The following is a 13,499-nucleotide window of genomic DNA, read 5'->3' on the forward strand; positions in this document are numbered from 1 at the left end:
AACCAAAGGATGAGAGAGAGAGACAGCCTGTGGTTTAATTAGGTCACAAGGGAGGTCAGAGGGCAAAAGGTTGAAAGGCCAAAGGTGAGGTCTCATTGACGTCTAGAATGTCCCTAGACACAGATCAAGGACCAAATTCTCCTCTTTTTCTGATATGAACCATTGATGTGGATACCACCAAACTGACCCGTAGTCCAGTGTCTGAGGGGCCGTGCCCTCCTCCCTCCTTTCCATAGACTTTCATACCCACAATGACCCCCGCGGACCTTTGCAGGTCAGAGTAACAATCAATAGCTAGACTGTGGTAGGTAATAACGAATGACATCAGACTGGAGGATCCTAAAAGCTGAAGTGAAACATGGAAAAACAGCCTCTGTTCTGGCTCAGCCCTTGATGGGAAAGACATCTTTCCAACCTTTTCCACTCGTTTATATAGTGTTCCAATATAATGAGGCTCTTCCTGCCAGCGCTGCTGTGATTCAACACAGAGATTTGCAGTTCAACTGTTGAACTGCACCATAGTCAATGAACCAGTATAGTCACAGTGTTTTTAGGCTTTTTACTGCCACTGTTTCTGGAAAGCATTTTAGAATCCTGCAGACTAACATCCAAAATATGACGATGGGTAGAACAGAGAAACAAAGTACAGTAAAAAAAAAAAGAAAAAAAGTAAGGAGCAACATTACAAACAATTACGACTTCTGAGGACAAATAGAAAAAGAAAATCTGAGAAAACAAATGACGGGCCACATGTCTTCGGGAGGGGGGGTTACCTTACCTGCGTTCCTGACTGGCCCGCCTTTTGTAGCTGAGGGGAATGGGTTTGACAAGAGAATAGAGGGTAATCTAGCAATGTGTGCAAAGCCCCTGAATAAGGCCTTTGTCAATCAAGCAACAGTGTGCCTCAGTGGCTTCACAGTCAAAGAGTGGGTGAGGATGACAATGGGAGGTTAGATGCCTGGCGAGATGCTGAAGCTTGGTGTACTGTTTGTGACAGACTCATGTAAAGGAACTGCGGTTATGTGTTATGTTCAATTAAATATGTCTTCAACTCATATTTAATATTAACAACAGAAATAAATAATAACATCTATAAAAAACCAATAACCTGCTTTTAAGCAAGATGCCAATCCCACCAGTGGCTGGGAGAGGAAAGCAGAGGACATCAGCTGAATGTGAATAGCTGTGTATGTGTGACTCTTTCATTGCAATGTAGATCAGAGATAGAGGATGAAAGTGCCATCTTTCACAAGGAAAACCTTCAGAGCTCAAGGGTTCCCACACAAATGGATCTTCACAGTGAAATTCAGCAAATTCGGAATGAACTGAACGGACTGAATTCAAAGCGTTTACCCCAACTCTGAAAAACTGCCTCATCTCCGGAGAGAAAGTGACTGTTGTAGACGTCACCGTCAGTACGTTAGTGTTAGTAAACTCTATGTTATGTTAGTAAAGGGACCACGATCTCTTACCGCGGTGCACATCGTGTAGCCCACACCAAAGTCAAAGCGACACTGTTCATTCATGGAGTAGTGCAAACCAGGAAGCTGAGGCAGAGACGGCCAGTTGTGGTCAAAGGGGTCGTCACGGAGACAGTCATAGGAACTACAAGAGGAGCCAAAAAATTGGGATGAGTTTTATTTTCTTCCAGTTATTATGTATGTCATCCTGCGATATCAGTGTTCAAATGTTATTTTCATAACATCACTACTTGGTTTATCTCTTATACACTTATTATTGAAACCCCTTCTTCATTCAAGTGTTTTACGAGTAGTATGTGTGGTGAATCAGCCTTCAGGAGCTACCAACTTACCAAAATATATTTAATGGTGTTTCGTGAAACCATCAAATGTGGGACCACAATACCAGACCATTTTGGCAGTAATACTTGTACACTTTGTAATATAATAACTTCTATGATAACAAAATCACAGAAAATAACAACGAGACGCAAACTCATTATTAAATATTGATGAAAGTGTCAACCTTTAAAATCCCATGAAAGGAAATTCCATGAGGTTAGAGGTGTGTATGTGTTTGAGTCTCACTGAAGGTAGCGTCCCAGCTCTTGCATGCTACATCTGGACCAGTGAAAACGGTGGAAGGCAGCTTGCACCAGCGGAGCCATGATGCTGCCCATGTGCACCTCGTCTCCACAGCGGTTCCCCTGGCCGTCGTGCTCCATCCCCAACCTGCACACAGAGAGAGAGAGAGAGAGAGAGAGAGAGAGAGAGAGAGAGAGAGAGAGAGAGAGAGAGAGAGAGAGAGAGAGAGAGAGAGAGAGAGAGAGAGAGAGAGAGAGAGAGAGGAAATTAAGCAGCGGAGACAGATTGGGAACATGTGGGAGGAGAAGAAGAACAAGTAAGGGGACGGGGGCAGAAGCAATTCTCTTATCAGATATTGACTGAGATAACCAACGGACCGACACTGTAATGAATCAATACGGTCACATGAGTGACTGCTTTGTTGTCTTTTTCTGCACCATGAGAGCAGGCTTGAGGACTTCATTAAGGCAAATGCACTTACACGTGTCCGGTCTCGTGTGCCACCACAAAGGCAGAGGAGAAACCGTCCTCATGGTTCAAAGTGCAGCTCCTCACCGGATGGCACATGCCCGTCACCGGGGCGTAACCTAGGCAACCAGGATGAGAGACCCACTCGTCAAGATTTGTAGACTTATTGTGTTGAACTAAAAGCTTTAAAAAAAAAAAACACTTTGCAATGTTTTAACTTAATTTATTAGCTCTGAAAAGCCGTGAAAAGGTCAAGTTTCATTGAAATACATTTCATTGTGTCAACAATTAATCTTACGCAAAATGCCAATTCATATACGCATAATGGAAAAGGAGCAAGACGAAGAAAGATGGTGTACTACTTCTTAAAAGAAAAAAAGGAAGATAGATATATGTTCCATGCCCTCCAAAATAAACACATCAGTGATAACCCATCAATTGTATTGGTTTTCTTAAATTAAATCATATTTGAAATCATACTTTAAGTCAGTCTCTCTGCAACTTTTTACTCCATATACTGAAATACACATCTGCTTAAATGATGTGCATTCATGGGATCTGTGAGATGAAACTGATTTGGGGTAACTATACTCCCATTTTGACCTTACATTTGTGAGCTCCTCCCCAAAGATGCCTAATATATACTACTTACACATAGACAAACGCACACACACACACACACACACATACATGCACACACACACACACACACACACACACACACACACACACACACACAAATGTGTGCATGCGTGTCTAATCCTAACCCTAAACCGTCGCCTTCCACTCCTACATTTTCCAATTTCCAACTCCCTGTGTGCTTGTCTGTCCTGTACTGCCTTTAATTGTGGGACTGTGGCTGGCCCTGCTCTGCCTATTGATTTTCTGCTGCTGAAGGCTGAGCCCAAGGGCAGCTGAAGGGCTTGTGAATAGCTAGGCCACTGCCTTTAGAGGCCTCTCCCCTGGGCCTGCCTGTTAGCCTGCACTCTGCTGCACAGAAAACCACCGAACCCACAGTGCACTATGCAGCTTCATGAGGCAAAGGCAGGAAGAGGGGAGTTTTCTGTGTGTACTTCTGAGTTCAAGGCACTCAAGAGGGTGGGCATGCCGTTTCGATGTATGTACTATTAATCAGTAAGAGTTTAGAATACCCTGCATGCCCGTGGGGCCAAATTCCTGGCGTGTGAGGAAGATGGCGTGATCGTGATACTCAGCGTCCCCCGTGTCCTGCTTCTGCTGCAGGAAGGCCCAGCGACACACGTTCTCCAGACTCTGAGATGGGTTCCCCAGTTCAATCAGACTCATGGACTGGAATAAGAGAGGCACATACGGGGAAAGAGAGAAGAGGGGGTAAAGACTCTACAAAAACAGGTAACTAGACCTGCTTCTTGTTTCAGCTCTTGTACAATAACATTTTATTCAGCCCTGTAGGGGGCAGTGTCACAATGTTATATATTGTCAGCGCAAATTGCTGAGGTGTACAACACACACACACTCCAAGGGATCCACAGTACTTACACAATAATGCTCCTATAATTTCAATAATGAATAAGACACTGAACACAGAGCTGCCTATTAATGAGTTATGCACTAATAGTCAAAAACATGTCCAATTAGAGAATATTTACCTATGATTAAATGCACAATACCGACACCCACACAAGCACCCAGATACCAGCAATTCCTTCCATTCACCTTCACCTCTCACTCTCTTCCTCATTAGGATCTCTGCTCCCCTCTTCTTTCTCCCTACATTATGCTATACATCGCTTTCCATGTCTCACTTTCTGCATTTCCTCACTGTTGTCACACACTCACACACTCACAATGCACAGCTGAATCAAATAGGGAAGAATGTGTGTATTGTCAGGGTGCTGCAGTGAAGACTTATGGTCGGCCACTGCACAGACACACCTTAGACAGAGTAGGTACATGTGTGTGTGTGTGCTTCATCATGTTCATCAGGTGCTTCTGTGTGTTTCAGTGTGTTTTATGTTTAGAGATGTAACTGGAATGGTGTGTTATTAGACTGTGTGTGTGTGTGTGTGTGTGTGTGTGTGTGTGTGTGCGCCTGCATTCAGGGTCACATAGCCAATCTGCAGGCTGTCTGGGTGCAGCTCTGTTGCCACGGTAATTGGGGATGATGGACAGCCAGAGCTTTGGCTGAAGCTGCTTAGGGGCTGGCCCAGAATGACCAATGTAGGAGTGTGTGCGTGTGTTTGTGTGTGTGTGTCCGTGTGTGTGTTTCCAGGGCTCCACTGGGATAGTCGACATGTAGAGAGGAGAGGAAGAGATAAGGCAACGGCAGCATAAGTGTATCACAGAGCACCTATCCAGCAATAAAATCCCTTCTGTGGGGTAATCCCAGCCCTTCTCCATTCCTGCCATCTCTTGCTTTATCTATGATTTCCCCTCTCTTCCACCCCACTCTCTTCTTCTCTTTGGCACAGGCAGGAAGATAGAGTTACAGTCAAGAAGAAAAAGGATGCTACCCCCATCGCCGGTCTCTCTGTTTATGAATGAGGGAGGGCTATCATTGATTGTTTATCTTTGCCTGGACTTCCCATGATTCTGTGCAGCAGCCTACTGGGAGGAAGGCTGATTGCATAACGGGCAGAGTTTCTGTGTGCTTTGGTGCTGAATTGTGAAGGCGTGCGACTTGAAAACACTCCCCTGGGATGCAGCATGCTTTTAGTTCCTCTTTTGCTCAGTCCACTGGAATAACAGGCTCCGGGCATCAGTGCGTGATGATGATTGTGTGTGAGTGTGTGTGTGCATGTGTGTTTGTTTATGAGTGTGTGTGTGTTTCTGTATGCATGTACGACTTGCCTGTGCTTACTGTAAGTATACTTAAAGCAATTGGAGCAACATTCTATCAGAGATAGTGCTGAGAGAGAGACAAGGCATCCACTTTTCAGGAACTGCATCACAGGCGAAGTTTGAGTAGAACTCATCAGGTCTTACCTTGCCGTAGCCCAGCATGATAATCCTCACCAGCACCACATTGATCTTTGCTCCCAAAGACTGGTCATGGTAGATCTCATTCACCTGGAGTCCCACAGAAAAACACAAGAGGGAACACAAGTCTCAGAAGAAGAAATACAACAATATCTAAACTAATATTAAAGACTATTGTAAGTTGTATTACATAGCTTAAGTAGTGGTTGATACAGTAATTAACTTAATAATGCTTTACAAATCAATTATAACCCATGAGGACACCTTTTGAGTTGCTGGGTTGTGAAGGCAGTAATCCACCAATTAATGCACATTTAAGTTATTTTCCCCACTCTCTAATAAACCACTAGGCCTACTGGTACAAACGTTGGTAACTCATAAATAGAAGGTTTTTATAATAATCCATCAATTCCAAACAACTCAATTTTAATAAAAAGTAATAACTTATAAATGGCTTAAAACTGATTTATAATCACTAATCAACCATGAATAAATGCAGTAGTACAATGTATAAACGATGTATGATATGAGAGACTAGAAGTGAAGAGAAAGGCCCCAAAAGAGAGAAAAGGAAGTTGAGGAGAGGGCAATAAACTCAGTTTCCCATGAGCACTGATGGAGAAGAGATGAAGGAAGAAAGATGCAAGGAAGGAAAGAGCCTAATGCAAGGAAACAAGGTAATGTGTGACAAGGGAGATGCAGAGAGCATTATGCTGGCGAAACACACACACACACACACACACACAGACAGACACACACGCGCATACACATACACACACGCAAAGAAAAGGAGAGAGGGAGAGAGAGAGGGGTACATTGGCGCTGGAGTTGAGGCCTGCTTTCCTCAGTGACTGTGTGCGGTGCCTAATGAGGCAAAGGGATGTAAAAACAGACAGCCGTAATGAGATGGCTGATGTACACGCTGTGGAGAAAGAGGAACACACAGACTGTACAAACACACACTTGCGCACACACACACACACACACACACACACACACACACACACACACACACACACACACACACACACACACAGACAGATGAAGAACGGAATTGCAGACACACCCAGCCAGCGAGAGAAAGGTAGAGTTGAGGAATGCTACGAATAGAGACAAGAGGCAGAGGGGGAGAGACACGAAGCTGAGCAGAGAGGGAGCACAGAGTGAGGAAAGAGACGGAGCTTACAAGGGAGAGGAAATGATGGATTCTTAGAAAACAAATGTACCCTGCGTTTCTTTTTAAGTAGAGGGGACTCAAGTGGAATAACGTAATGCTCCATACGTGATGTAAAGTTGGAAATTTCAGCAAGCTTTTTTGGAAAATTTCAGGGGAGTGATCCTTCAAGTCAGAATCCTAATTTGTTAACCAAACTCGCCTGGAAAACATTTCTTTGATGACATTAACACATAAATGTGGTGGGAACGTAAACAGCTTTTCAGAATGTTCAGAATTTTTTTTTTTCAGCATCTGCATCTGTGTTGTTGGGATCATCTGTCTGGTAAAATCTGTCTGATCAAATATAATAATGAACCTTCCGAGATTTTAAGTTTACAGTTGGCAGCATTATAAGCTAACTTGCTGATGTGGCCAAATATCACGATAGCAACATTAGCGGTTTCAGTGGAAGAAGCCTTTTACGCCAGGAGAGCTTTGTAGGCATCCATGTGATGGTTTTCCAAGCTGGAATAATTGACCTTCAACTGTGAATAGAAGAGGGCGTTACTTGAGGGTTGTGATCATTTTCATTTTATGACAATACAACAACATTAAAAGAGGAGCTGGTATTTAGTATTGCTTTTCCATAAAGTTGGGGGGCTTGCAAGAGACAGAATTAAATATAAATGGACAAAATTGATGCATGAGAGGCTGAGATTTATTTGAGGTTTCATTCTGGTATGGATCAAAAATACAGTATTCTACACTTTCCATAATGCAACTTTGTTAAACCCTCCCCGCCGAATCATTGGTCACATCTTTGTCAAGTGATGCTTCTTTAGTACTTTTCTCCTACTTGACAAAGCTGAGTTTCATTGACCTGCGCAGCACCTGGATCCTTCCTACACGACGATAACTGAAACATATTCTGTATTATTATACGTACATATTATACTACACTCATAGTACAACTCTACTCTCTGTAGTACTCTGACATGTCTAAAAAACACCTCAAGGGTTTTATCTTGACATACTACTGTTGTACTGTGATCATAAATATTTATAAATGTCTCATATGTTTTGCATGTCAAAACCTAATCGGCAAGGTAACTAGTCAATATAGCTGTCAGACAAATGTAAAATATAAGGCAAATTATACCGTTTAATGGCAAAAAAACATTATGTTAACATCATTTTATCTTAATATACTTATATTGTTAGTTCCTGAAAACAAGGACTGTGAGTTGTAGGCACAAGTTTCGGAGTGAGGGGCATGAGAGAAGACGGGAAAGGCAAAGTTTTCTTTAGGGCGACCTTCAGTTCTTATTAAAAAAGATAGAGTTGTTAAGCAACCACCAAACAAAGACAGAGTTAAGTTGTCTTCTCAGTTTGACCCTGTCTGAGACTGTGTGTGTGTTTGTGTGTGTGCAGCTTTCAACTTACTCTGTCTAGTTACCTGCTGATATTTCTGTTTCTGTGGATCATTTGTAACATTTGTCTCACTCCCTCGCTATCTTGGCCGGCTTAAGTATATGGGAGTCAGTGACACATAATGACTGTGTGTGTGTGTGTGTGTGTGTGTGTGTGTGTGTGTATATATGTGTGTGTGTGTAGCAGTGTTTGTTTGTCTGACATGACATGGACACTTGGGTGGGTCCGTTCACACTTGGGCTGATCCAGCCCGTTTCCTTGACAACCGTTAGGCCAATTAGGGGCATTTGACTTCCAGGTGACCCCGGCACTAAGAGGTCTACTCTAATGACACAGATACACACACACACACACACACACACTTCCACTCCCAAGTTTAGACTGATTTGTCTTCATGCACTTTAATGCTTGGACATGTCACACAGATATATGGCACAATGATTCGTGATCTTAAAACTCCCACTCCCACATGGTCATTGGCGTGTGCTTATCCGTGCATGTGCACATATAGACACCTCCACTCACGGAGGTCATGGCTAACAACTGTACAGGCATGTCTCTCATTAATGCTGCTGAAGGGTGACGCCAGGTGTCATTACTTACCACCCAGGCTGCAGGTAGCCTAGATTTGTCCAGCTTTGTGTGTGTCTGTCTGTGTCGTAACTGATGCAGGCCGAGAGGTCAGCAAGGCACAAACTCATTCCTATCAGGTAAATGAAGCAGCCAGGGCTTGTCACTTCACTTAACACTTAACTCTGGAGAAGGCAGGACGGAATGAAGACAGAATGTAAGAGAAAAGTGTTGAAGGAGGAGCAAGGGGTACTTTTTAACCACATGGATTATATACGGTATAATTAAAACGTTTAATTACAAAATAAACAAATGTGTATCTGCATCATATAACTCATGTTTACAAACAAAACTCATGTCCTTTCGTGTCACCTAAAAACAGAAAACATCAATAACTTCAATGCTGCTGTTGGTCTGAGCATTTACAACCTGTTAATTGGATAGTTTTTCCAGGTTTAGTGTTTAATTCAATTAAAATCTAAAGCATGAAAAGGAGGGAGGGCACAGGAATGTTAACTGCTTTTAAAGCAAAATGCTCTAAAAGAGAGAATAAGGGAGGGACGGTTCAGACTGAAACCCAAGACCTAGAGAGTTCTGTCTTGCTACTTTTAATCTGAACTTTATTAGCCATGGGCACCTCCTTCACCAGTTCACATCTATTTAGTATAATACAGATTGCTTACTTTATCATAATTTAATGACATATTAACAGTAATAATGTGTCTATTTGCCCACATTGTAGTAATATGATTTAAGTAGATTTAGATGTGTTATAATATCAATATTTTTATATAAAACCAATTCATCATGGAAAGTGAGTTTCATTTAATATGCATTAAAAACACCCTCAGCTGCTGATGAGACAGAACTGAGTCATCAAATAAAATTTGGCTAGAGTGCTACATAAATTAGATAAGACTTTGGACAGCTTTTCGACATCTTTTTGTCAACACACTTATATATATTTCAAAATGTGAGACCCAGAAATTGTAGCTCTCAGTCTGACAGTGCTCCTCACAATTCTGTGACACTTTCAGCTAACAAGGTGTCTATTATTACCTGGACTACCTCTCCTTTCCCAGCTCTTCCTACCACTTAATAAGATGACTTTTTCTGCCTCCAGGAGCTTTGGTAACGACAAGACTGAACGATCAACACCCCTTCCAGATAGCTGTTGCAGAAATTATGCTTATCACATCCTGGAGCAGACAAAATAGACCTCAGTATGCCAATATATCATTTAAATTAAACATACACAGGTGCCACTCCCTCACCAGCAGTGGTATTCATATCCACGGAGAGTGTGATTAGCACCTATCTAAAGTCTCCATTAATGGGGGAGACAGAGAGTAGACAGACAGATCACTTTTAGCCACTAAATCTATCACCATGTTCGCCACAGGAAGATTACTGCACAATGGCCTCTACTTGGCATTTGGCACACATCATATTTTATAGGGTTTACCACAACACACTCTCCCACTTTGTCACCCAAGGCACATAGCTACTATACCTGAATAACCATTCATCCTCCCTTTCCCTTTCCTTTTTTTCTAACTCACCTCACTGTATCTTATTAATTAATTTCTCTTCCTGTGTTGCCCTTTTCTCTCTCACTCGCTCTCTTTTTTGAAATTTGACAATGGTAAAAAAAGTCTTCCCTTTAAGGTTTGTTTGTGTTATCCTCCTTGTCCACATCTCTGTCAGTATATGCCATGTGATCTGTCTTGAAGGGAGGTAAACACATGGGAAAGGAGTGGGAAGCAGAATCACTAATACACACATTCAACCCAACCTACACATCAACACACAAAAAACACACTTTGACACTCCCGTTGAACTTTGCAGACACGATTTAGTGGTTTTCTATGGGGGCGCTTTGATGTCCTGCTGACAGCGGTACCGCCCCCCCTACCCTCCAAAACACGCACACGCACACGCACACACACACACACACACACACACACACACACACACACACACACACACACACACACACACACACACACACACACACACACACACACACACACACACACACACACACACACACACACACACACACACACACACGCCCACCTTGACCCCTTGGCTCACTTTGGCATTCAAACAGACTGACGGAGGCACGAAGTAGGAGGGAGATGCAGAGTGTAATTACAAAACACAATAGATGAGTGAAAATAAGAAATTCAAGAAACAATGCAAACATTGTAGTTTTACAGTGTAACCTTTCGCAAGCACTTTATTTATCCTTTGAGGGTGCCTGTACGACAGCTGCTGCAACAAAAGACAGAGGAGCACTTTACACACTTTGACGTAAACACAGATGAGTTTCTGAGAGTTTGGAAAAGAATCTAGAGGAATTTAAGGAGAGAAGAACAGGTGGAAACAGGAAAAAATACTGGAATGGGAGAAGTGAGGAGACATCATGATACCAATTTGATGGTTTTACAATGTCAGAACAGGGCCCTTACTTCCTTACTACCGGTGTTATCACTCACATTATACTTAGAACGTTTTTTTAACATCGGTGAGGATTTGTTGCCATAAATTATGTCAGGGAGAAGTACCAATGCTAAAGAGCTCAGTGTGGAACTTCTGAGAGAAAGACAGAGAGGGAAAGAAACACAAAACAGAGAGAGAGAGAGAGAGCACACCCATCCTAAAGTGAGCAAAGCAAACTTTCAAGAAGAAAGTCGCCCAGATGCCACGCGTGGGAGGCAGCCCTTATTTATTTATTTCTGTTTATCTGGCTGTCAGTAATTTATTCTGAATGCGCTGTTTAAAATACTCCTTCTCCCTCTGTCTCACCATCTCTTCCCCACAGATTAGAGGGGGGCTGCGACAGGGCTGCGTATTCTCTTCACCTATATTGTCTAACAAATATCTAAAAGGGGAGGCAAAGAGCACAGTGGCTCTTGTTCTTTCTCAAGCGCTGAGCTGAGGCAAAGAGGTGTGGTAGCATTTGTTGCTGTAGGCTTGCAGCTGCTTAACAGTCGGAGATTGGTTCCTTGCGCAGTGGGTCGCAACACAAGCCAAAGCAAACAGGGGCACGCACACAAACAGAATGAGCGCTCGCACAAACGCGTGCAAACAGCACTCTCACCACAGGTTTAATTTGCAAAGATTAAAGTCTGCAGTTTGTTCATTGCCACACCAACACACAAGCACATGTAGACGCACACATGCACTCACACACACGCACACACACACACACACACACACACACACACACACATGCGCACACACACACACACACACCTGGGAGTTTGAGTGCTTGGCTAAGTGTTGTTGTGGCCTGGAGCATACTGCCTGCTGTTTTTGCATCTCTCTCTTTTTCTTTCTCTCTCTCTCTTTCTCTCACACACACATACACACACACAGACACACACACACACTCACACACACACAAGATGAATGATGACATGACACAAAGCCTGATGAAATGATATGTAGAAGCCCCTTCAGAGCACAGGGCTCACCTAACACACACACACTCACTCAAACAAATGAAATCTCATCATATTCAGATAGAGAAGAAAGGATTACCCGCGGCTGATTGCTGGATGAGAACATGTAGGAAGGGAATTGAATCCTCATTCAGTTGGTGTGTGTGTGTGCGTGTGTTACCCTCTTTCTTTGACCTCACTGTGATTTACTTTCTATTCAACTCAAATGGAACAGCTTTCCCATTTAATGGTTTTATTTTTTTTAAAGCAAGAGAACTAATGTAATTTCATCATTTCTGATGATGGGTGTACGTGAAGATGCATTTATACGTTTGTGTGATAGCATGTTGGTGTGCTGTGGTGGAAAAATACCACAGCACAAGTAAATGTATTGCATTCAAAACCTTATGTAAAGTATAATTAGCTAAATGTACTTAAAAGTCCCTGTGAGTGTTTTTATATCATATTATGTTTTTGGATATATATATATATAAGTGATGTTTAAGGTTGTGCAACTGCTTAACTTCTGTTGGGTAGTTTTATCTACAGCAATGCATCATATTCTATAAGATCATCATATGTGTAGCCTTGCTGTCCTATGAGAATCACTTATCTCACAGTCAACTCCTCATGAGCTCAGAAAAACCGCCCTGTTTTCAGCTTAGTGTCGATGTAATTTCCAGCTGATACAAGATGGGTTTATTTAGCTGAAGAACTACAAGAATAATGTTCTAAACCAATAGAAGAATACTTCATCCTTCAGGTAATCAGAAACACTCTGATTCTTTTAGTTTTAGTTTTCACTGTACAGGAAAGGTATCAGACAGTGTGATAACTGGAGTAATTGATATTGTCAGTTAATTGTAGTGGAGTAAAAAGTGCAACATTTGCTTATAAGATGTAGTGGAGTAGAACAATGAAGTTGCAAAAGAGGGAAATACTCAAGTAAAGTCAAGTATCTCAAATTTGAACAGTACTTGATTAGTTATACATTCCATCACTGGTGATAAAAATAAAATAACTCTAAAATAACCATTATGTCAGCAATTGACATAGCAGTTGATCAATTCTTTTAATGGACATGCATTCTCTGTCTGTGTTTTTGTACGTGTATCTAACTCTGTGTGACAGCAACACTTACAATGTTCATGAGTGTGAGCAGGTACTTCTGGACGTGCTCCTTCCCGTGAAACTGGACCACCGAGTCATCGACGCCCAGCAGCACCTCGATGTTGTAGGCCCTGTCCAGGCTCTGCCTGCGCATTCGCCCCGCTCGCGTGTGGTTGATACTCTGCTCCACACCGCGGTACAGAGACTCCAGGTCCATCAGACTGCCGAGGTCAGCACCTGGAGATCAACACGTTACAGGGTTATTTAAGTCATACAGAATTGGCACATGAACTCACAGGAGAGATTGAAATG

At 42.5% G+C, this 13,499-nt stretch overlaps 1 protein-coding gene across 1 annotated transcript in view; it reads right to left on the reverse strand.

Annotated features, from left to right (window-relative positions):
* Nucleotides 1-13,499, reverse strand: part of LOC117738063 (A disintegrin and metalloproteinase with thrombospondin motifs 2-like) — a 112,922-nt gene that overhangs the window by 12,237 nt on the left and 87,186 nt on the right. Inside the window, exons 4-10 of the mRNA XM_034544357.1 lie at nucleotides 13,219-13,424; nucleotides 5,478-5,561; nucleotides 3,665-3,821; nucleotides 2,527-2,632; nucleotides 2,049-2,192; nucleotides 1,473-1,605; nucleotides 779-808 (exon numbers count right to left, since the gene is read on the reverse strand). Coding sequence (XP_034400248.1) covers nucleotides 779-808; nucleotides 1,473-1,605; nucleotides 2,049-2,192; nucleotides 2,527-2,632; nucleotides 3,665-3,821; nucleotides 5,478-5,561; nucleotides 13,219-13,424 — 860 coding nt within the window. The remainder of the gene's footprint in view (nucleotides 1-778; nucleotides 809-1,472; nucleotides 1,606-2,048; nucleotides 2,193-2,526; nucleotides 2,633-3,664; nucleotides 3,822-5,477; nucleotides 5,562-13,218; nucleotides 13,425-13,499) is intronic.

This window comes from Cyclopterus lumpus, chromosome 10, assembly GCF_009769545.1.
Source record: "Cyclopterus lumpus isolate fCycLum1 chromosome 10, fCycLum1.pri, whole genome shotgun sequence".
Taxonomy (NCBI): Eukaryota; Metazoa; Chordata; class Actinopteri; order Perciformes; family Cyclopteridae; genus Cyclopterus; species Cyclopterus lumpus.